This window comes from Gekko japonicus, unplaced genomic scaffold, assembly GCF_001447785.1.
Source record: "Gekko japonicus isolate JY-2015 unplaced genomic scaffold, Gekko_japonicus_V1.1 scaffold306, whole genome shotgun sequence".
In the NCBI taxonomy this organism is placed as follows: domain Eukaryota; kingdom Metazoa; phylum Chordata; class Lepidosauria; order Squamata; family Gekkonidae; genus Gekko; species Gekko japonicus.
In genome coordinates, this window is record NW_015172013.1 from 116,944 (window position 1) to 141,591 (window position 24,648).

The 24,648-nt window shown below is 49.8% G+C and overlaps 1 protein-coding gene across 1 annotated transcript in view; it reads left to right on the forward strand.

The window, feature by feature from the left end:
* The window catches only part of PC (pyruvate carboxylase), a 70,854-nt gene that overhangs the window by 43,221 nt on the left and 2,985 nt on the right, over window positions 1–24,648 (forward strand). Inside the window, exons 7-12 of the mRNA XM_015420268.1 lie at window positions 1,734–1,974; window positions 3,611–3,860; window positions 5,868–6,112; window positions 6,976–7,155; window positions 10,513–10,761; window positions 13,558–13,698. Of these exons, the coding sequence (XP_015275754.1) occupies window positions 1,734–1,974; window positions 3,611–3,860; window positions 5,868–6,112; window positions 6,976–7,155; window positions 10,513–10,761; window positions 13,558–13,698 (1,306 nt within the window). The remainder of the gene's footprint in view (window positions 1–1,733; window positions 1,975–3,610; window positions 3,861–5,867; window positions 6,113–6,975; window positions 7,156–10,512; window positions 10,762–13,557; window positions 13,699–24,648) is intronic.

Consider the following 24,648-nt stretch of genomic DNA (forward strand, 5'->3'; position numbering starts at 1 on the left):
TCTTCAGTCTCACCCTTTGAGTTCTTGTGAGGATAAAATAATGAGGAAAAGAAACCCTCCATCCAGGACTCATTTGAAGAAGGGCAGGAACAAACCCTTCAAACCCTCATTTGAAGAAGGGTGCAGCAAACAAACAAACCATCAAAAACCGAATCACAGCACAGAGGAATCCAGGACAACGCAATGGCCCCCGGCCTCTGACTGAGTAGGCTAGGTAAGCAATCCCCCTACTACGCCCAGTAGCAAAGCTCTTCCATGAGTACACCCCCTCCTTCCAAAACCACAACACCAACCAACACATTCATCCTTCACTTATATAGATCTGAGTGTCGCGGAGTGCACTCCTGGCGTCCCCAGGTCTCCGGTGGATTCTAGCAGCCCAATTGCACCCTGCTGAAGTTCTGCTATAGTCACCACACAGACTCAGGTTTAGTGGTAAACTATAGACAGTGTATTTTATTTACAAGTCACAGTTCTCTCGGGCAAAGTGTTTCGCCAAGCAGTCAGTTTTCACATCAGCACACAATACACAAGACATTCACAGTTATATACAACCAATCACATCACTGCTGAGTCACTCTGATAAGACATCAGCTCTGTACCAGTTAGATCCGGATTGCTCTGGTCACCTGGACTGTCAGTTACTTTGACATCTGTCACTTGGATTGAGTTGATCTATGTACATTGTTACACATGTATCACACATGCTGAATACTTACACATTCCAACACTGAGTCCCGTTGTGACGAATGGGAACTCTGTTATTGGCAGGCAGCAGTGCCTGTCAAGCTTTGGAGGGTCCCTATTTGTTTTTCCAAGGCTGGAAAACACCACCCCCACTGTTGTCTAGCATTTTTGTGCCAGCGTTTCTGGGTGAGTTTCGTTTTCTGAACAGCCCCAATCTGTGCCCAAAACCTCAGAGATTTCTTCAGAGACCACATGCGTGCCAAACATAACCTCCCAAGCCCCAATCTGTCCAGAATTCAAGAAACATTTTGGCTCGTCACGCAGTTCGTGCCCATCCCTACCCACAAGTTCTTGTATTGTGAGAAAGGGAGAAAAGTACTTCTTTTTCTACCTTCTCTGTCCCATGTATAATTTTGCAACGCTCTATCATGTGACCCCCTCAATCATCGTTTCTCCAAGCTAAAGAGCCCTAACCTCTTTAACTTTTCTTCATAGGGAAGGTGTTCCATCCCCTTAATCGTTTTAGTTGCCCTTTTCTGCGCTTTTTCCAATGCCATAATATCCTTTTTGAGGTGATAGTCTGGGGGGAGGGAGAAACACTTCTCTCCAGCTTGTAAGCCCTGTTCTTTGCGTGGTCATTGAACCAACACAGTTCAGATGTTAAGATGTTACCTCTTTAACCTTTCTTCATAGGGAAGGTGTTCCATCCCCTTAATCGTTTTAGTTGCCCTTTTCTGCGCTTTTTCCAACGCCATAATATCTTTTTTGAGGTGAGAGTCTGGGGGGAGGGAGAAACACTTCTCTCCAGCTTGTAAGCCCTGTTCTTTGCGTGGTCACCTGCAAGTGATTGCTGTTCACCAAGGGTGATTAAGCAACCATATGCTTTAATCTGTTATTTCTCCAGAAGGAGAGGCTGGTTGTGACAAGTTCCGAGAGGCTCCTAACCTAGGCTGGTTTGGGGGAGGGGGTCTGCAGGACAGAGATTGTGATTAATCCCTTGGTGCCCCATGCTTGCTTGGTCATGACCCTACACTTTACTTCCTCAGGTTCTGCCAAGTGGCCAAGGAGAATGGCATGGACATCTTCCGGGTCTTTGACTCACTGAACTACCTGCCCAACATGCTGCTGGGCATGGAGGCAGCCGGACAAGCTGGAGGCGTGGTGGAGGCCGCCATCTCTTACACCGGGGACGTGGCTGATCCCAGCCGCACCAAGTATACGCTAGATTATTACGTCAATCTGGCTGAGGAGCTGGTCAAAGCTGGAACTCATATCTTGGCCATCAAGGTAAAAAGGGTTGGGGGGGATCAGCTGTACCCCCAGAGTTTCTGTAAGCCTCCCTGCATATCACATTAGTGTAGATGTGCCCAGAAGCAACTGTCTCCCCCATTCCCCAAATATGCAGATAAAAGAATCCTCAGCCGTGTGGCCGACCTTAAGCTCAACCTTTAGCCCCAAAGTTAAGAATATAAGAAGAGCCCTGCTGAATCAGACCAGGGGGTCCATCTAGTCTAGCATTCTGTTTCACGCTGCGGCCAACCAGTTGCCCTGGAGGGCCAACAAACAGGGCATAGAGGTGGAGGCCTTCCCCAATGCTGCCTCCTGGCACTTGTATTTAGAGGCTGACTGCCTCTGAATGTGGAGGTTCCCTTAGTCGCCATGGCTAGTAGCCACTGATGGACCTGTCCTCCATGAATCAGTCTCATCCTCTTTTAAAGCTGCCTGTGGCCATCACTACATCCTCTAGCAGCAAATTCCACCTTTTCATCACTTGCTGTGATTCCCCTGGAGGACACAAACATTTGTTTCCCGCCGAGACTTAAAGTGGATGACAGGACATTCAGGAAACGGTGCAATCGGACAGTGTAAGATAACCAATGAGCAATGTAGCGGGACTGGTGGGAGTGGAAAGTGCCATCCCGTCACAGCCAATTTACGGCAACCCCAGAAGGGTTTTCAAGGCAAGAGACATTCAGAGACATTGCCTGGCTCTGGATGTTTCCTTGGTGGTCTCCCATCCAAGTGCTAACCGGGGCTGACCCTGCTTAGCTTCCAAGGTCTGACGAGATCAGGCTAGCCTGGGCTAACCAGGACTAGGATTGCAAAATTAGAGAACGAGAACAACAAAACTATTCAAGGCAGGTAAACTGTTAGTAATACATGTGAAAGCAGGTGATGCAGTAATCACTGCAATGGACCATTCCGTTATACAGGTGCCCTCTTGGACTGCTCATTCTACTACAGTTCTAAACTCTTTTCTAAAAACTGTACTCTTGAACAGTACAGTTTTGCACATCCTGTGGAATAACAGAACTGCGAGAACCTTCCTAACCTTTTGGACCAGGCCTTAGCACAGTTCCGCTAGTCAGCTTCACGGCTTGGCGTTAACCCTCCTCCCGTGTCCCCGGCATGATTGTGTACAAGGGTCACGCCGCTCATGGAATAGCATTTTCCCCATTGGTGCTGCGAGCCAGGGAAGAAGCAGGGATCTACAAAGCAAAAATAAAGTCAGCATGAAGATCCTGACTCTGCTGCAAAAGGACAAGAGCAGCAGGAAGTCAAAGAGAGGAGAAGAGAGATGGACAGAACGAAAGAGAGGGGAGAGAAAGAAGGGGATGACTAGAAAAAAAATAATAAACTCATGTTTCAAGATAGGGATCAGTATGGAAAGCACATAACTGAGACCTCCCCCCCGTACCCTGAACTCCCGCAACCTCCCCCCCTTTTTTGGCTTGCCAGACTTATTCTCCCTGGCTCCTCCCACCGTCTTTGTTTTGCCCCACCCCTCCCACTAGGTCCTCCCTCACTGAAACCTCACTCCTGCCCCCTCACGGCTCCCTTCCCCGCACATTCCCGGAACCAGCTCCTCTTTGTTCCCGTGTGTCCCCCGCCCACCTCAGCCTCCCCCTGCTCTCTCTTGCAGGACATGGCTGGCGTCCTGAAGCCACAGGCTTCCTCCATGTTGGTCGGGGCACTGCGCGAGCACTTCCCCAGTGTCCCTCTGCACATCCACACCCATGATACGTCGGGTGCCGGTGTGGCTTCCATGTTGGCTTGCGCAGCTGCAGGCGCCGATATTGTGGATGTGGCCATCGATTCAATGTCCGGAATGACCTCTCAGCCGAGCATGGGAGCAATGGTGGCTTGCACCCGGGGAACCGAGTATGACACAGGTGCGAAAATCAACAGGTGTCTCCATTTCGTGGAGGGAGCAAGGTCCAGGGATTATTTTATTTCATTTATACCATTCCATTCTCTCCAGTGGGGACCCAAAGCAGTTTGCATCATTGTCCTCTCCCCCATTTTATCATCACAACAACCGTGTGAAGTAGGTTAGACTGAGAGTATGTGACTGTCCCAAGGTCCCCCAGCGAGCTTCCATAGCAGAGTGCACATTTGAACCTGGGTCTTGCTGATCCATCGAGGGCTCTGACTACTACACCGATGGATCCTTAGGATTCCATCCCATGCTATGGGAATGAGGTCAAGTGGGGTGAGGTTGGTGCCATGAGTTCAAATCTGGGGAAGGGGGGAGAGCTGGTCTAACAGAGTGGCTAAGTGACTGAGCTTTAAATTAGGATGCCTTGGGTTCAAATCTTGATTCTGCCTTTTACTCACTTGGGGGCTTTAGACAGGTCTTTAGACAGGCTTTAGACAGGTCCATCAGCCTCAATAGGATTGCCAGCTCGGCTGGGAAATACCTGGAGATTTTGGAGGTGGAGCCTGAGGAAGGCGGGGTTTGGTGAAGGGAGGGACTTAAATGGATTCTAGTACCATAGAGTCCACCTTCCAGAGCAGCCATTTTCTCCAGGCAAACTGATCTCTGTTGCCTGGAGAACAGTTGTAATCCCAGGAGTTCTCCAGCCACCACCTGGAGGTTGTATCAAAACACAAACACTCCATGAAAAACCTATGAACAGAAGTAGAAAGAATATATTATCCAAGACAATTTTAACTATTCTTAACAGTTCAAATATTTCTCCAATGCAAACACTTATAATTTCTTAAAGGGTTAGGGTCCAACAGTACTTAATATTTATTTATTTATTTATTTAACCTTCGACTTCTATCCCGCTCACCCCCTAGGGGCTCTGAGCGGCTTACAATTCCAATTTGCCAATCTAATCTAGGGCCACATATGAAGGGGAGGTGAGAAGCCTACCAGGCACCCTTAATACAAAAGACAAAATCCAAGTAAAGGAGAGCCAGTTTGGTGTAGTGGTTAAGTGCGCGGACTCTAATCTGGGAGAACCGGGTTTGATTCCCCACTCCTCCACTTGTACCTGCTGATGTGACCTTGGGTCAGTCACAAGCTCTGGCACAGCTGTCCTTGAAAAAGAGCAGTTTGTGTCAGAGCTCTCTCAGCCCCACCCACCTCACAGGGTGTCTGTTGTGGGGAGGGGAAGGGAAAGGAGTTTGTAAGCCGCTCTGAGACTCCAAGTGAAGGGCGGGGTATAAATCCAATCTCTTCTTCTTCTTCTTCCCACCAGGAAAGGATGTTTCTTCTTCTTCTTCTTCTTCTCTTCTGTATAAGATGCTCCAGGAGAGCAGACGCTTCAAAAAAGTGAAAGTTCCACAGGAAAACAAAGGTTCCACGTTAAGGGAGTAGCAGCTATACACGGCCGGCTTCAGTGCCGCGTTCGCTTCCTGCTTCCTCAGATAGCTGATACTCTTCTAGCTGTGAAATCAAAAGATAATTTAACAATTCTCCTTAGACCAGATTTCCAAATCCAGTCACCCCATTAACATGTTGTTCTTTCTGTCAACAATGCTTCTACAATACATTCACTTTTTTGAAGCGTCTGCTCTCCTGAAGCATCTTATACAGAAGATTAGTGAACTTTACTTGGATTTAAGTACTTTTGGATCCTAACCCTTTAAGAAATTATAAGAGTGTTTGCACTGGAGAAATATTTGAACTGTTAAGAATTGTTGAAATTGTCTTGGGTAGCATATTCATCCTATGTCTGTTCATAAGTTTTTCATGGAGTGTTTGAGTTTTGATACAACCTCCTCCCGTGAGCTCTCTTTTGGATATAACCACCTGGAGGTTGGCAACTCTTCCTATCTACATCATCATGTTGGGGGGGTTGTAGGGCTTCCCGTTTCTGACCTAACGTCTGGGACTAACTGGGAGTGGTCTCTGTTTTTCCACTGCCCTATCGCCTGCATCGAACCAGGGCTCGATATGGAGAAAGTTTTCGACTACATTGAATACTGGGAGGTCACTCGGGGCCTCTACGCCCCCTTTGACTGCACGGCAACCATGAAATCCGGGAACGCTGATGTCTACGAGAACGAGATTCCTGGGGGACAGTATACCAACTTGCACTTCCAGGCCCACAGCATGGGGCTGGGCAACAAGTTCAAGGAGGTGAAGAAGGCCTATGTGGAAGCGAACAAAATACTCGGGGACCTCATCAAGGTAAGAATGCCTATCCCTGGCCCTTTGGTCCCCCGACCCCCTCTGCTCGCTTATGCCTTTTACCCACAGGAAGGAGGGCAAGGTGGTGGTGGAGATTGCCATCAAGTCGCCACTGACTTTCAGCGACTCTGTAGGGTTTTCCAGGCAAGAGACGTTCAGAGGTGCTTGGCCATTGCCTGCCTCGGGGTCTCAGCCCTGGTATTCCTCGGTGGTTTCCCATCCAAGTACTGACCAGGCCTGACCCTGCTTAGCTTCCAGGATCTGAAGAGATTGGGCAAGGTGGATAGTGGCATTTGTGACTTCTCTCCTAAGGTAGCCTTCAGAGGGCTCCTTTTCTTTGAAGGGCGACACATGGTGGTTCAGAGATAACTCACATTGGGGGTGGGGGTGGGGGGGAAAAGAAATCTTGTGCATTAATTAGGGTTGCCAACCTCCAGGTGGGGGCTGGGGATCTCCCAGAATTAGAACTGGTCTCCAGGAGACAGACATCTGTTCCCCTGGAGAAAATGGCTGCTTTGTAGGGTGGCATCTGTGGCTCTATGTCCCCACTGAGATCCGGCCCCTCCCCAAACCCCACCCTCCACAGGCTTCACCCCCAAAATCTCCAGCTATTTCCCAACCCAGAGCTGGCAACCCTCTGTATCATGCCACTGCCAGTCATACAAGGATATGCTCTCAACCCTTTGCACAATGTGTTCTTCCCTGTCGGCCGAGGCTCTCCATGCGTTTGTTTCATAAAGAGGTTAAGCTTCGGTCCCCTTCATCCATCAGACCTCAGCATTCTGTTTAAGGGTTGTCAGGCCAGCTGCCCTCCTGTCGGCTCAAGACCTCACTGCTCACCTCTCCCTCCCTCCTCCCCGCAGGTGACCCCCTCTTCGAAGATCGTGGGTGACCTGGCACAGTTCATGGTTCAGAACAACCTGACGCGGCAGGACGTGGAAGCCCAGGCGGACGAGCTCTCCTTCCCGGCCTCTGTGGTGGGGTTTCTGCAAGGCTACATCGGCATCCCGCACGGGGGCTTCCCAGAACCCTTCCGATCCAAGGTAGTTTCTTGGGGGTCCGGCGGAGGAGGAGCTGTGCACTGCGGGGGGCTCTTGTCCATTGGGTGGGGGGGAAGTGCCCTCAAGTCGCAGCTGACTCGTGGTGACCCCATAGGGCAGGGGTGTCGAATTCATGTGTTCTGAGGGCCGGATCTGGCATAAGTGAGACCTTGTCGGGCCAGGCCGTGTGTGTCATAAAATATAATGCCAGGTAGCAGAGATATAAACTTTATAAAGGACACAAACAAAAAGGTGTTGTTGTTTTTTTACTTAAAATAAAAATATGCTTAAAACATTAGCTCTGTAAGCGGCAAACCTACTTTTGATTTATTGCCATTCACCACAGAAATCTCATGCTGAGTCTAGGACCCAGGTTAAAACATGAAATGGCTGAGTGATTAAGAGAGTCTGGGGAAACAAGCTATGATGCAGCAGCAGCAGCAGCAGAACTGGAAGCTGGAGATGGCCAGTTCCACTGCGGGCCTGATGGAAGCCCTCCGGGGGTCTGATCCGGCCCTCGGGCCGCATGTTTGACACCCCTGCTGTAGGGTTTTCAAGCCAAGAGGCGAACAGAGGTGGCTTGCCATTGCCTGTCTCTGCATGGCAACCCTGGACTTCCTTGATGGTCTCCCATCCAAGTACTAACCAGGACTAACCCTGCTTAGCTTCTGAGATCTGACAGCACTGAGCTATCATCCAGGGGCAGGGCTCTTGTCCATTAGGAGGAGAGATTCTGGACATTTCTTCAGAAACTGTGGGAGTCCTAGTCTGCATGGGCACGTATATTTAATCTGTACAGATTTCAGAGACCACATTAAAAAAAAATCTCTGTTTTCTTGCCAAACTCCATGGAATGTAGCCTCACACAGATTACTTATCCCCATTGATTTCCACTGACTCTGTGTTTCAAGCTTTCTGCCACCTCTGCTAAATTAGTGTCGAAAAATCTTGAAAGATGCTTAAAAAAAAAGTGGTGTTTGCCAATTAAGTGATTATTGGGGGGGGGAATGTTAGATAAATGGCCCGATGTGTTGACAACACGCTATGAGCCAAAGATTCCCCGCTGCCTGCAGCCTTGGGCAACAAGTCCGTCTGAGCCAGGGCCGGCTCGCTCACTAGGCGAACTAGGCGTTCGCCTAGAGTGGGCCGGTCCTTAGGGGCGCCAAACTGTACCTGACCCCCCGCCAAAAGCCCCCTTACCCAGCGTGGCCCATTCCTGCGACCTGCCAGCCTGTGAGAGGCTCCGCGGCAGGAGCTGGGAAAGGCGCTGGGCAAGGCAGCAGCTGGGCAAAGTGGGTCAGTCGGTGCGGAAATCCTCTGGCCGGTGGCAGCAGCAGCACCCGAGGGAGGGCGGCAGCCCTAACCAGCACGGGGGGCGATGCACAGGGGGGAGGGGGCGATGCACAGGGGGGCGCCAGAAGGGATCCTTGCCTAGGGTGCAAAATAAGCTGGGGCCGGCCCTGGTCTGAGCATGCTCAGAGCAAGATCAAAATCCTGTGCTCTCTCTCTCCTCGCCCACGAAAGAAAGGAAGAAAGAAAGAAAGAAAGAAAGAAAGAAAGAAAGAAAGAAAGAAAGAAAGAAAGAAAGAAAGAAAGAAGTAGTGTGATCATTTTTCTTTGACAGCCTAGATCAGGAGCTCTCTGGGGGTCCACCAGTGACAAGGGGAGGGGCTCTGTGGAGCTCAGGGGGGGGTTTCCTTAGTAACCAGGGGATGAACTGTATCAGCTCCATAGCAACTCAGAGGAAGAGATTTGTGACCGTCCACTAACGAGTGAGGAAACACTCTTGTGACAGTATCAAAGTGGGAGGTCATCATTTTTTACCCCAAATGTCATATGATTTTACAACTGGGTTCATCTTTGATATAAAGTCATCTTTAGCAAGATGGGTCATGGATTTGTCTTCGAAAGAATATGTTTCTACCTACGCCAAGTCAGGGGATTGGCCCCTTTCCTGTCTCGCCCTGACCTAGCCACAGTGATCCCCGCAATGGTCACCTCCAGGTTAGCCTACTGTAACGTGCTCTGTGCAGGGCTTACCCTTGAGGCTGACCCAGAAATGTCAACTGATCCAGAATGCGGTGGCACGGGTCCTTACAGGGACCACTGTTAGAGCACATATCCAACCGGTGCTCTGCCATCTGCATTGGCTCCAGATTGAATACTGTATCAAGTTCAAGGTGCCGGTTTTAACCTTTAAAGCCCTACGCAGTCTGGGACCAACGTATCTGCAGGACCGCCTCCCCTGGCATACCCCCTAAAGAGCACTCCTCAAATAACAACATACTGACGATCCTGGGACCAAGGAGTGTTCGCCTGGCTTCAGCCAGAGCCTTATCAGCTGTGGCTCCAGCTTGGTGGAATGCACTTCCAAATGAGATCTGGGCCCTGTGGGATTTGGTACAGTTCTGCAAGGCCTGTAAAATGGAAATGTACCACCAAGCGTATGGGTGAGGTCAAAGAACTCTTATCCATACAGACCTTCTTACCTCCCCCCCCTTTTTCCCTGGGGCAGCAGTGTATGTGCCATCTTATGAATTGTAAATGTTGAAATTGTTTAAAAATTTTGTCTTTTGGGGGGTATTTTTTAGTGTGTGTGTTTGTGTGTGCACGCACACGCGCAACTGGAAGTCATGGCGACCTCTGGTGACTGGCCCCTACTGGGGGCCTGGAGGATATTCAGAGAGGTGGCTGAATAAAGCCTGTCCCCACCTCCTGCCTCTGGTATTCCAAGGAGGTCTCCCATCCAAGTACTTGCCAGAGTCAACCCTGCTTAGCAATATTCCCTCTAAGCTGTGGAGTCTTGTGAGCAAAAATTCTACTTTGTGAGCTACTGGCATTAAAGCTGTGAGTGAGGAATTTGGCTACTGCATAAATTAGTTTTCTCTGGAGCCATCCTTCCTGAGCTAAGACAAAAATGTGTGAGCCAGAGGCTAAAAAACTGTGAGCTAGCTCACACTAACTCAGCTTAGAGGGAACACTGCTGCTTAGCCTCTGAAATCTGACGAGATCAGGCTTGCCTGGGCTATCCAGGTCAGGGCTTAGCTGATATATCTTAGTCTTACATTATGTTCTGTTATTGTGTGTTGGAACCCGCCCTGAGCCCCACGTTAGTGGGGGAGAGCGAGATACAAATCAAATCAATCAATCAATCAATGTTTTCATATAGTTGTGTTATGTTCAGATATTTTAATCTGGGCTGTTCCTAGGGCCACTTAGAATAACAATTTTAAACCAACAATTAAAATACAATCCCAATTTCCTCCTCCCTGGTTACCCCCGGGAGGTTTCCTCATCCAGACGCCTTGGCCTCTCCCGCCACTTCCGGCTCATGCACCGGCTTCCTCTCTGCTTCCCTAGGTGCTGAAAGGCCTGCCCCGCATTGAGGGCCGCCCAGGGGCTTCTCTGCCCCCTATGGATTTCCAGAAGCTGGAGCAGGAGCTGTGTGAAAAGCATGAAGAGGAGATTACCCCGGAGGACGTTCTCTCCGCCGCGATGTACCCCAAGGTCTTTGACGAGTTCAAGGAATTCACAGCCAACTTTGGCCCAGTCGAGTGTCTCAACACCCGCCTCTTCCTGGAGGGACCCAAGATAGCGGAGGAGTTCGAGGTGAGCATGGGGAGGTCTTTGCCAACCCAGCTACTCTGGAGAGTCAACCGTCAGGGCACTGAGGCCAAGGCCTTCCCTTGATGTTGCCTCCCAACTCATATGCTGTGCTTCTTTTGTTCTCGATTAATCTCTTTCTTTAATCTCTATTAATCGGCATCCCATACGGGGCTTCCCAGAACCCTTCCGATCCAAGGTAGTTTCTTGGGGACTGGCGAAGAAGGAGCTGTGCTCTGCGGGGGGCTCTTGTCCATCGGTGGGGGAAAGTGCCATCAAGTCACAGCTGACTTATGGCGACCCCATATAGGGTTTTCAAGGCAAGAGACGTCTGGAGGTGGTTTGCCGCTGCCTGCCTTCACCGTCACGTCCCTGGTGTTTCTTGGCGGTCTCCCATCCAGTTACCAGCCAGGGCCAACCCTGCTTAGTTTCCAAGATCTGACGAGATCAGGCTATTAAACATACTGAGGGGGAAACAGCACCGCTCCCAAAATCATAGTGGATGATAGAGTTTGGAGTCTCATTCCATCGATGTGTGTGTTGTGAAGGGAGGGAACCCACCTCTTATCTGGGAAAGCCCTCTCACTGCCCGAGACCCTGGAGAGCCACGTCCAGTCAGGGGAGACAATACCAGGTTGAGGAGCCAATGAACTGACTGAATAGAAGGCAGCATCCTAATTTGCAGTCCACAGTGCAGCAAGTGGCAGTCTCTGGTCCAAACCGGCTTCTTCACAGCCCACTGTATGGCCCTCCTCCCTACCTGTCCCAGAGACAAAAGGGTGCCTTTGGGTGAGACCTTTTTTCCTTTTTGCATTGTTCTTTGAATTTTTGTTACCCCGATCGTGTTGCATTATTTACTGGATCTCTTGTGCTGTCTGATTAGTGGTGGCAGAATGCAGTTGTCGCAGGCGGCTTATGGCAAACCCGTAGGGTCTTCAAGGCAAGAAACAGAGGTGGCTTTGCCATTGCCTGCTTGGATTTCCTTGGAGGTGTTCCATCCAGGTTCCAGCCAGGGTGACTCTGCTTAATTCCCAAGATCTGACAAAACTGAGCTATCCTGGGCCACCTGGGTCAGGGCGTGCTGCAGGCCCATAGCCACAGTGGGGCATTTACGGGCAGTGCCCCCTCACTCGTGGTCCACACTCCGCAACTCCCGCTGCCCCTGCCCGTGCCCTTACCTGCCGGCTGCACTTGTTTGCTTTGGTTACTACAGAACACGGAGAGCCGGCCGGTGCAGTTATTACTCAGTGAGATGCACTCTGCTACAGTAGCGGGTGGGTGAGGCCAGCTGCTACTGTAACACAGAGCGCATATTCCATGAGTATTAATCATGCCGGCCCCCCGGCTCTCCCTCTCCCAGGCCAAGCAAGCGGGCCGATGAGGCATGCAGGCGTCACTGCAGTCATACAGAGAGCACACGCACTCGCCAAGTATTAATCTTCACCTGCTTGCCTGCCTGCCAATGGGACCTCCCCCCCCCCGATTTCCCAATGCCCCACCACCCAAAATTTTTCTGGTTACGCCCCTGGCATGCTGTCTGATTACTACGTTTCCTATTGTGCCATTTTATTATTTGTTTTATTATAGTCAGCTTTTCTCCCTGAGACTCAAGGCGAATTATATAATATGAATAAAAACGATTAAATCAAACAGCAGGTGGGTGAAAAACTAGGATAAAACTTACCTTTCTGTACTCGTTTCTATTGTCTTTTGTGTCGAGGGAGATATTCTTCAGCTTCATAACAATACATGCGTTCCACCTAAAAATGGCTAGAAAACGTATGCTGCAGATGCTGATAGTTCACAACAGCTTAGAAAATTCATACCTGGCTTGTATTTTTCCTTAGAGGCACAAGTAACCAATGTTTGTTAATAGATTCAGGTGGGGTAGCCATGCTGGTCTGAAGCCAGAGAACAAAGTTCAAGTCCAGTGGCATCTTTAAGACCAACAAAGTTTTATTCTGGGTATAAGCTTTCATGTGCACGCATGCGTCTTCAGATACATTGACATGGAAGTTGCCAGTCTCCTTGTGGACTGGCAACTTCCATGTCAATGTATCTGAAGAAGTGTGCAGCAGTGATACTGTTGACTCATTGAAATATATCAGCATTGACATAGGAAGCAGATCCCGATGAGAAAAGTAGGCCATAAATAGAGATGGTGATAACAACAATAACAATAGACAGTAATACTCACTAGTTCTGTCTGAGACGAAGAAACTGTGAACAGTCCTCCTTCCAAGTACGGCCAAGAACTGTGGCCTTCAACCTTTCCAGACCCCGGATCAATCTTTCACCTCTAGGGGACAGTATGGCACCCACAAAGCTGCAAGCACGTGATCTTAGTCACATGACAGGAAGAAGGGGAAGCAACGTTATGACATCACCAGTGTCAAAGCCAGGAAAGTGAGTGGCAGAAGTGTACTGTAGCACAGAGCAAGCTAAGGGTTAAAGCCATAGAGAAGTCCTTTCCACCGCTCAGTGGCCTGATGTTACAGTCCTGCTGCTCCTTGTTGCTCATAGGCTATAAAGACACAGGAGATGTGGCTCCCTTGCTCGCTATACATGTGCGCTAGCAGCAGGTCCTTCCAAAAGGCAGCACAAAAAAAATTGTCATAGGTTCCATAGGCTCCACTACCCACCTGAGGGTCCTGACCCACGGGTTGAAGACCACTGGTTTAGAGACATTATGCAGTTCATAGATTTTGGTCTGGTGCCTAATTCTTAAGATCTTCCTTAAACTCCTCTTGGGCTTACCTATGAGACAAGGGAGGACTCACAGCTCGCTGTCTCCCTCTACAGGTAGAGCTGGAACGTGGCAAGACCCTCCACATCAAAGCCTTAGCTCTGGGTGACATAAACCGAGCTGGACAGCGGGAAGTCTTCTTTGAGCTCAACGGGCAGCTGCGCTCCATTCTGGTCAAGGACACTAAAGCCATGAAGGTGAGAAAATAACAGTCACGTTATAAATAAATAAAAGCTGAGGGGGAGAGAGTGGTTGGGGGGCTAAACCCTGCTAAAATTTAGTTCGTGGCTTCTGTGCAGGCACACATGGGAATGTGTTTCCGCAGGCCTGCCACCGGGAGGAGCTAGTGAGCTCTTTAAAGAATGTTCTAGCATCCCAAGAGTGCTCCCTTTCCCAACTATCAGTGTGAGCTTCCCACCCAAAGTCATGTGATGTGGGAGGGGTGAGCATTCTCCCCTCAGTTCTCTTTTTGCTGCCACAAAGAGAGGACATTTATCGGCGAGCTGATTTTTTCCCCTGAGGTCAAACTCTCACTGGGGTTCCCTCAGATGATTGAATAAGGCTTTGTTCAAGAAATGCTTGGAATGTGAGGCCAAGATGGCCCAAAATGAGGACCAGGTGTCATGCCTGCTGTGTCTGGGTGACGGACATGTTGCCTCCTCCTGTCAGGCCTGTTCCTGACTGACACCGAAGGTGAGGGAAGGTCGAGTGGCTCATTTGAAGGCTGCCCTCTGGGAGAAGGCTTTGACTGCTCCGAAGGCTTTGCCTCGAAAACAGCTGACAAAACGGCCTGGACCGCCTTCAGTGAGTTCTGCTGCCCCTGCCATCCCTCCTCAGATGACTGCCAAAGGGGAGATGGCCCATCCAGTATCTGAGCCGCCAACTAAAAAGGCGAAGAAAAAAACCGAGACACTTAGATCGTGAACCACGTGGATCTCTTCCCCCCAAAAGAGCGCATCAGCCCAAACACAGTAATCAATTTCGCCTCATCATAGATGGTTGTTTTCATCCCGGCATTGATCGATTTCCCTGCCTGTTGATCGACCATGTTCGAGTTCTCAAAGCCATTGCCCCCCTCAACTTCAGTCACTATCGGGGTCACCTCGGACACGATCGCCAGGAAGACACTTCGACATCGAGGTCCACTCGGTGCCAAGAACGTCTTTGACTTTGAGGCAGTGGCATCACTCCGATATCCTCGGACGTCAAGAAATTGAAACCTCCGACATCAAAGAAAGATAGGCACCATGAACAACCTTTGAACTTTTGGATATTCTAATTATGCAGAGTGAATAACGCAGCACAACACATGTATATGAGCTTTAAACAAAAAACTTTACTTACTAATGAGGAAAGGGTTTACTGGGAGATTAAAGATACAAACATAGGATAAACATCCTCTGTAACTGCTCTAATCTACATCTTGACTCTCAGGACTCTAAAACTGATGTGAGAACGGACTAGAGAAGTAGAACAAAGAGCAGTAAAACTGAAATCCAGTGCTTACTCACTAGTCCATCCTCATTCTATTGATTACCCAACTGGAGAATCCCAATGCTAATTATGCATTTTGTTGTTGTTGTTCAGTCACACAGTCAAGTCGGACTCTTTGTGACCCCATGGACCGCATCACGCCAGGCCATCCTCATCACTGGAAATTTCTGGTGGGAAATATGTGCAGACTGTACGATTGAGTCCCTAAACGTAACTTGCTAGGATATTAGCATGCATAAACAAACAATATCAATTCTTCCATGACTACAGAGAGAGAACTTGAAAATCCCAACACAAACCCACCCTGGTGTCCTCTCCCAGTTGTATTACCATTGAATTGAGGGAACTGGGAAATCTGTCAGCCTCTGCCATGGTACACGGGATCACAATTGTCTCGGTCCTCCAGCTATAGACGCTCCACTACCAGAGAGGATGCAAGATTACAGGTCTCTGGCTCCAAGGTCGATGTCAAGAGGATTCTGACCACAACTCCGAAGCAGTGTCTCTCCCATCACCAGACAATACCATTGAAGTCCATGCAACGCCATCCCCTACTGATGATCTTAAGCTCGATTTGGAGCAAATAATTCGAATGGCATAGGCATTAAACTTACAATACATTGCTTCTGAACCACTGATGCAGATGTTATTCGACCCTGTGCTGCCAGGTCCAAACCAGCCTTCACCCAAGCCTTGGCTAGAAAACTGGAGAATCTCTACAGGGTAAAAGAGAGCAATTGTAGCTACCTCTTCCAACACCCAAAGACCAATCGTTTGTCTCCAAGGTGTTGCCCACCAGAGAAAGTTTCGGGTCTCGCAGTTCACATATGGACAAAGAAGGGCGAATGCTGGACTGTGTGGGATGTAAAATCTACTTGTCTGGGGCCATGGGCCTCCGAGTAATTAACTTTACAGCTGTGATGGGATTGTGTAATCGGTTGCTATGGGATAATATGACCCCACTCATTGAATTACTTCCTGATGATAAGCAGGCACCAGCAAAGGCTGTAGTTGAAGAGGGAAAGAAATTAGGGAGGCAACAACTCAGTGCCTCCCCCCATGATGCAAATTGCCACAGCAGGGCAAATGGGATCTGGGTTGGTGCTCAGGAGGCACTCATGGCTAAAGTCCTCAGCCCTCCCACCTGAGACACGGGCAAAAATTGAGGATTTACTATTTGAAGGGAAGGAGCTCTTTAGTGAGCAAACTGATGACGTACTAGAAAAGATTAATAAATACAAGTTAACTGGTAAATTCTTTGGGATTACTTCCAGTAGTGATACTCAATCAAAATCCAGGTATTGGCCTAAACAAGGTCAGAGGTACAATTATAGCAGGTCTTTCAGATATTCTGACACCAGATATCAAATGCCCCCTTACCAAGGGTCAGCTAGGTCCTCTTATCCGCGGGAAAATCAAGGAAGGAGGCAATTCAAACAGAATGCTCCCCAACCTCTTAATGCAGCCAGGGAGCAGGGATTCATACCTACCCTGACTTGGAAAGAGTTTGTTTCAAGACCGGTTACGATAGTTTTTGGAGTTGAAATGTTATCCTCCTTATTCTCCTTGCTCCTTCTATTATACCGCATGGGTTGGAGTCTGCCATCTGCCTTGAAACTGCCTCTTTATTGCAGAAGGGGGCAATTCTGAGGATAAACCCTGAATCGGATTTATGTGGTTTCTGTTCTCCTTATTTTTAATAGATAAGGAGGACAAATTTTTACACATGCCAAAATTTTGGAGGTTGTCACTGCAAGAGGTCATCCTCCCGATTCAACAAGGCTCATGGTTTGCCATCATTGACCTCAAAGATGTATTTTTCCATATTCCCATTAACAAGTCACACAGGAAATACCTCTGTTTTATACATGAGGGCGTGGCCTATGAGTATACAGTATTGCCTTTTGGCCTAGCTTCTACCCCGAGGATATTCTCAATGTGTATGTCCATTATTATTTCACATTTATGTTACATGGTTGTGTGATTTATCCCTACTTGGATGACTGGCTTTTTGTCTCAGAGTCTAGAGAATCCCTTCAACTAGCCCTTGATAAGGCCAGGCACACATTGCTATCGCTAGGTCTTATCATTAATGAGGACAAGTCCTCATTTGAACCCTCCCAATGTATAGAGTTTATAAGGGCGGTGCTAGACTCTACACGGGGTAAAGCCTCTCTACCCCTCTTGAGAGCACAACGTATTCAGGCTTTTGTTCAAAGAATTAGAACCGGTAAGCGACAAGCTGCAAAATTCATTCAGCAGTTTCCGGGATACGTGTCTTCAACCACTGTGGTCACGCCCTATGCCCATCTCTTCATGGAGCCATTACAAAATTGGTTCCTCAGGACATTCCATCCTCGACTCTCCTTGGGCCAAGTTGTTCATACCCAGATCAGTCATCAGATTTTTGTTCTTGTGGTCTGATCCTCTGAACCTCCGTAAGGGTACCCCCTTAGGCTGTCAGACTCATGAGGTTCAAGTTTGCACGGATGCCTCTTTGATTGGGTGGGGAGCCCACTGCGAAGAATTTACAGTGCAGGTTTTGTCGTCCCCATCCCAAGCAAATTCACACATTAACCTGCTTGAACTTAGAGCTGTAAGACATGTTCTTTCTTCTTTTACAGGGTTGCCAAGAGGACGCAGAGTTCTCCTGGCCATGGACAAATACCACTGCAAAGTTTTTTATCAACAAGCAGGGGGGGACAGGGTCCATTCGCTTGTGCAAGGAGACTATGAGAATTTGACACTGGGCAATTGCTCACAAAGTGCACAGTACAGTTCACAAAGTGCATGTTACAGTTACGTAGAGGGTCAGTTAAATGCACAGGTGGACATATTAAGCAAAGACTTCCAGACCATCCACAAAGGATCTCTTTCAGACGGCTACCTCCTGCCCATATTCAAGGATTGGGGGTTCCCTCACATAGACCTTTTCACTGTGGGGTACAACAGAGAGAGCCCCCTTTACTGCTCCATAGCAGTTCTAGGTCAGGGTTCATTGGGGGGGGGGCACCTTCCATCTAACCTAGACAGGTTGCCTGTTTTATGCATTCCCACCTGTTGCCCTACTCAACAAGGTAGTTTCAAAGCAGTGCACAGACAAGTCAGCATGCATTCTAGTTGCGCCTTATTGGCCAAGGCGACAGCATGCATTCTAGTTGCGCCTTATTGGCCAAGGCGACCCTGGTCTCTGATACTGTGGAGTCTGACAAAGGGGTTCCACATGGCTTCCCCCTGTACCCAGACCTGCTTCAGTCACACTCATCACACCTAAACCTACTAGCATTGCACCTGACAGCTTGGTTCGTCACTCCCCTCCCTACCGCTCCACAAGGATACAGGGTGCCCGTAAACCACTCATCACACCTAAACCTACTAGCATTGCACCTGACAGCTTGGTTCGTCACTCCCCTCCCTACCGCTCCACAAGGATACAGGGTGCCCGTAAACCCTCTACTATGCAGACCTACGCATATAAATGGGCACATTTTTCTAATTGAGCACTTGAACATAGCCTGGACCCTACTTCCTGCAATCTCTGACATTTGTGAGTATCTGTTGTCCCTTAAGGATGGGGGTTTGTCTAATTCCTCCGTTAAGGTTTATTTGGCCACCATTTCGGCGTCACATACCTTGGTTAGTGGAGTTTCTGTGATTGCTAACAGGGAGTCCAAACACTTTCTGAAAAGGTTTGACTAATTTATACCCACCTACTGTAAGCCCCGTTCCACAATGAAGCTTTACGTTAGTTTTATCAAGACTTGTTCATAAACCTTTTTGAACCCATGGCAAAGTGTGGCTTGTCCTTCCTTTCGTATACAACAGCATTTTTGGCGGCCATAACTTCGGCCAGACAGGTTGGAGAGCTTGGTGCACTGTGTGGTGATCTACCCTTCCTTAAATTTCGTTCAGACAAAGTGGTATTGAGGTCATGGCTTGACTTTTTACCCAGGGTGGTTTCAACTTTCCATTTTTAACCATGGTATAATTTTGCCCGTGTTCTTCCCCTTCCCCCTCCACACCAGCAGAAAGAACGATGCATGCCTTAGATGTCCGGAGAGCACTCCTGTTTTGTTCAAACAGGACACAAAAATCTAGGAGGGAAAATTCTTTGTCTGTCTGTTTCGGGGAGCATAGGAAAGGAAAAGGGGCCTCTGCAGAGACACTGTCCGGGGAGATATGTAATGCAACCAGGTTAGCACACACTGCTTCAGGTTCACATTGCCCCCTGCCCATTTTGGCTCACTCCACATGGGCTCGAGCTTCCTCTGCAGTTGTCTCATCAGGTCTGCTGCTATAGGACGTCTTGTCGAGCAGCAATCTGGTCAAACCTGTCCACGTCTCTCCACCACTATGCGATGGACGTTGATTCCAGGAGAGAGGCAGCTGTGCAAAAAGCGATGCTGCAATCAGTTTTCCGTAAGACAGCCCACACCCTCCTCCAAAGTAAGTGATCTCGCTATTCTCCCCGTGTGGGACTGCACAGAAGCCATGAAGGTGAAAAAGGGGTTGCTCTGACCTGTAACCTTTGTTCATCGAGTGGTCTTCTGTGCAGGCACATGTCCCTCCCTCCTTCCCCGCTATGGTCTGTCTTTCCATCATTCTCTTGTGGGGCGGCGGATGGAGTGCTCGCCCCTCCCACATCACGTGACTTTCGGGCGGGAAGCTCACACTTGTAGTTGGGAGGGGAAGCATTCTTGGGATGCTAGAAAATTCTTTAAGGAGCTCGCTAGCTCTTACCGGCGGCAGGCCTACAGAGACGCAGCCTCATGTGTGTCTGCACAGAGGACCACTTGATGAACAACGATTACAGGTAAGAGCAACCCCTTTTTGCTTTTTGGAGCTGTGGAGTCCAGATCAGCCCTAGAGCCCTGTACACTTGGATAATGTTTTCTACAGTTCCATTATCGATAGAACACCATCGGAGCCTACTGTGCTTTACAGAGCAACATCCAAGAAGATGGGCCCTTGCCCCATGGACCTTACAGTCTTAAAAGAGGGCACTGGGGAGAGAAGAGAGGGATGCATATGGAGGAGGTAGACGGGCTTCATTCACTTCACAGCTCTGTTTGAGTTCAGGAGGGGGACTCGAGGTTGTGCCAAAGTAAAAGTTGGTTAGGAGGAGGGAGAGAAGTGACATGACGCAGGGTCACCATTCCCCCAGTGGGGGCGGGGGATCCCCTGCTTTTGCGGGCTCCTGCCTGCTGGCAGCCAGCTGGTGGACAGGAGGAAATTCCCGCCCCGCCCCCCCAAACAGCAATGTTGTGCGTGGTGCACTGATGTCACCCGGAAGTGACGTAGGCACGTCGGTGATGTTGGGGGGGAGATGCTCTGTTTTGGGGGCAAAACTCTATGGTTCGGGGGCGATTTTACCATAGAGTTTTGCCCAAAAAGCAGAGTGTTGTCGCCAGTGTGCCTACATCACGTCTGGGTGATTAATGCACATCACACGACATCCCCACGCAGTCCCAGAACGTCCCCCCAATCCCCCCGCCGGCGCGATAATCAGACCTGGCAACCCTGTGACACTGGTATTTTGGAAGGCAGTTTCAGGTTGAAGGGGCAGCGGGGGGGGGAGCAGAACTGTTGGGGGGGAGCGGGAGACCTCCATATGGCGGAGGGCAGTGGAGCTCGAGGAGCGTAAAGTAACAAGGCAGGAGCGTATAGAGATTTGTTGCCTATTTATGAATGTTTGTTTGCTTTGAATAACCTTCCGATAATTAAAAGGGCTCCCATTTCCTCCTTCCAGCCAACCCCACACATATTATAAATAACTGGATTCATCAGCATTAGGGGTTATAAAGCAGATAACAATCAGCTGCCGCCAATGAAATTAGCCGAGAGCTTAAAAATACAACTCTTACTCATAAAGGGTGATTAAATGATGAATAAGCACGGGCCATTCTTCTTTCCTCTGCTTGAGCCAGTCCCTTGTTTTGGGTGGGAGGCTCATCACGTTAGGGCTGAGTTTCCCCAGTCGGAGGTGCCAGTACTCTCAACCATCAAGCCCAGCTATTCTTGGCTGTAATCTGGGACGCGCGGGGACTGGGTGCACATCCAGAGTGTGGCTCCTGGGAAACTCCCCCGCCCCCACATGCATGCTGCCTTGAGATCCAAGGTGGAAGAAAAGCAGCAGGTAGATAACAAGACACTGAAAGAACACTCTGCTCATGTTCAGAAGCACTCTAGGTTTCTGTTATTATTTCATGTGGTGCCTGGCAGATCTAATCCAGCGCCTGGGACCTCATTTATTTATTTCCTTCATTTATATCCCACCTTTCTTCCCAGTGGGGGCCCAAAGCGGCCTACCTCCTTCTCCTCTCCCCCATGTTAGCCTCACAACAACAACCTTGCAAGCAATGCTCCCTCTAAGCTGTGGAGTTTTGTGAGCAAAAATTCTACTTTGTGAGCTGCTGGCATTAAAGTTATGAGCGAGCGATTTGGCTGCTGCATCAATTAGGTTGCTCTGGAGCCCTCCTTCCTGAGCTAAGACAGAAATGTGAGAGCCGGAGGCTAAAAAACTGTGAGCTAGCTCACACTAACTCAGCTTAGAGGGAGCACTGATTGCGAGGTACGTGAGGCTGAAAGTGTGTGACTGACCCAAGGTCAGCCAGCAAGCTTCCATGGCTGAATGAGAATTCGAACCCGGGTCTCCCAGATCCTAGGCCGATGCTGTAACCACTGTGCCACTCTTGCAGCCCATCTTAACAGCAGCCCACCCAGAAACAAGAGAGCGGCACCAATCTACAGGGGGAAAAGAGGAAACGGGGGGGGGGATTCAGGAGTCACTGCAGAAGATTTATTTTTGTCTGCAGGCTTACTCAAATAGATTTTGAGCTGGTTGCTCTTTCTTTCCAGCGGCAAATACAAGTTTATGCATTAAGAGGAAGTAACAGGAAAGTTTTATGGCAATCATAGAGTCACAGCGTTGGAAGGGGCCACACAGGCCATCTAGTCCAGCACCCTACTCAGTGCAGGATCAGCCTGGAGCATCCCTGACAAGTGTTTGTCCAGCCGCTGCTTGAAGACTGCCAGTGAGGGGGAGCTCACCATCTCCCCAGGCAGCCGATTCCACTGCTGAACGACTCTTACTGTTAAAAAAAAGTTCCTAATATCCAGCTGGTATCTTTCCACCCATAATTTAAACCCATTATTGCGAGTCCTATCCCCTGCTGCCAACAGGAACAGCTCTCCAGTGTTCCCTCTAAACTGAGTTAGTGTGAGCTGGCTCACAGTTTTTTTAGCCTCCGGCTCACACATTTTTGTCTTAGCTCAGGAAGGATGGCTCCAGAGTAATTCTAATTGATGCAGTAGCCAAATCGCTCGCTCACAGCTTTAATGCCAGTAGCTCACAAAAGTAGGATTTTTGCTCACAAGACTCCACAGCTTAGAGGGAGCAGGGCTATTTTTGGGCAGGAACGCACAGGAACAGAGTTCCGGCTGGCTTCAGAGTTGGCCACGCCCACTACAGCCAAAACCTCTGCGTGCCTGGCTACAGAGGGAAGGCCTGGAGAGCGACACACACCCCCAGTGACTCCAAGGAGGGTGGGCCAGAGGGGCCCCTGGAAGGATCAGGGAGGCATTTAAAGGCCTCCCCGTGCCTTCCCTGGCCTGTCCATGGGCCAGCTTGCCCAGGCTCCCCACAGCTGTGGTGTGCCCGGGCAAGCCAAGGGAAGGCAGTTTAAACTGCCTTCCCTTTTCTTCAAGGGGGGGGGGCTTGCCCAGGCTCCCCACAACCACGGGGCACCCAGGCAAGCCAAGGGAAGGCATGGGGTGTGGCCTAATATGCTAATGAGTTTCTGCTGTCGGGTGTGGCCTATTATGCTAACGAGTTCCTGCTGGGCTTTTTCTACAAAAAAAAGCCCTGAGAAGGAGTATTGATGACAACCTTTCAAATGCTTCAAGACAGCAATCATGTCCCCCCCCCCCAAACCTCCTCTTCTCCAGACTGAACATTCCTCAAGCCCCTCGGCCTTTCCTTGTGGGGATTGTCCTCCGGGCCCCCGATCATCCTTGTCTAATGCAGCCATGTTGACTGTACCTACGTTGGATGGGTTGGATCCTGTGGATCCGTTCTGTTCAGGCGGGTACAAGAGAAAGGGGTGGGCTCCGTGCACCAGGAAACAGTGCCGCAGTGAGCAGAGCAGATCCGCGGGACCCAAACAGTTATTCAACATGGCAGGGGTCATTTTGTAGAAAAAGAGGTGCAGGAGCTCATTAGCATAACTTATTTGCATATGCCACACCCCCTGACATCACCGGAAGTGTGTCAGAAGGCAACACCCACCGCTCAGGCTCCACTGGACTGTTTTGGATTGCTAGCTATTGGGGGGGGGGAACGTGCAGATCTGTCCTCACAGAGGAGGGAGAGCTTTTACCTGAATAAAACTTGGTCTTAAAGGTGCCACTGGACTGTTTTGGACCAGGTGGCGGGGGGGGACTCTGCAACTTACCTGGCTGCTTCTTGCTCTGACTGAGGGCTGCTGGGAGCAGGGGGTGGGGCTTGTTGCATGCGCCCGCCCCCTGGGCTCTTTATTGCCGGAGCTCCGCTCCTGTGCGCTCCTGCAGGAAATGACCCCTGCAACATGGTAACTAGAGCAATCACTTCATCATAATGAATATACATCCGTTTTTCTTCTGGAAAGGACCTTGGATAGAGAAATAAGTTTTGAGATGAGTTGGGGGATAAACTTTTTTAAAAATCAGTTTTCTGCATGACTTTTGGGATTCTTGCCTTAAGGTTTTTCAGCCGGCCAGCTGAAAGACTCGAGGAACTGACAAAGATGGGATGCCTGCCCCGTTTGTCCCCACCATCTATCTGTATTACCTGTGTACACGGAGTTTCTGTTTAGCTGATAACAGTGAATAGCTGTGAACAGTTTCCTCCTCATCTGCCCATTCCCTTTCTTAAGAGCTGACTCGTCAGGGCCTTAGCCCCCTTTCATATCTGCAGCACCCGAGCCCAATCCTCACCCCACCCCAGTTGTGTAAGCCGTGCCAACCCAAACAATTTCATAAACCCTTGGGCTCTTCCTGCTTCTTGGAGGGTGGAAGGAAGGAGGGTTAGATAAATCACTTCAGTCTTTTCTGCTGGTCTTATGACTGTTCTTAATAAACTTACTTACTTACTTACTTACTTACACTTCAGTCTTGTCCCTCCAGCCAAGGGGCCAAAGGCAGCCCGCCAGCGGTGGGTGTTCGGTGCCTTCACTGAGGGGAAGGGAAGCTGGGCTTACTCAGTCTGCCACGTTGCCCCTTCTCATTGACGAGGGAGAGCCATGGAGCCCTGCCACCCCTGTCCTTCCTGCCCACCTTTGCACCCTAAGGCCTCCGGGTCACCCTCGCCACTGCAGTGCTTTTGTGGGGGGGCCCAGGTGGGGATCGTCGAGCCATGCAGCTGGGCCCCGAGCGGAGGAAGCCAGGCAAAGGTGCAGGCTCAAGGGGTTGACCGAGGGGCTCCATCTGGAGGTGGGAGGGCCCGAAGGCAGCAGGGAGGCTGGGAAGGGAGCCGACGGCGGCCACAGAAAAGTCACTTGGCCGGCTTCCCTCTGGCAACCAAGCATGGGGAGCGCAGCCGCTGGGCAGGGGCTGGAGCCAGCCGGGGCTGCTGATGGGGAGCTGAGCTATCTGTCTGCCCACTCACCATTTAATTT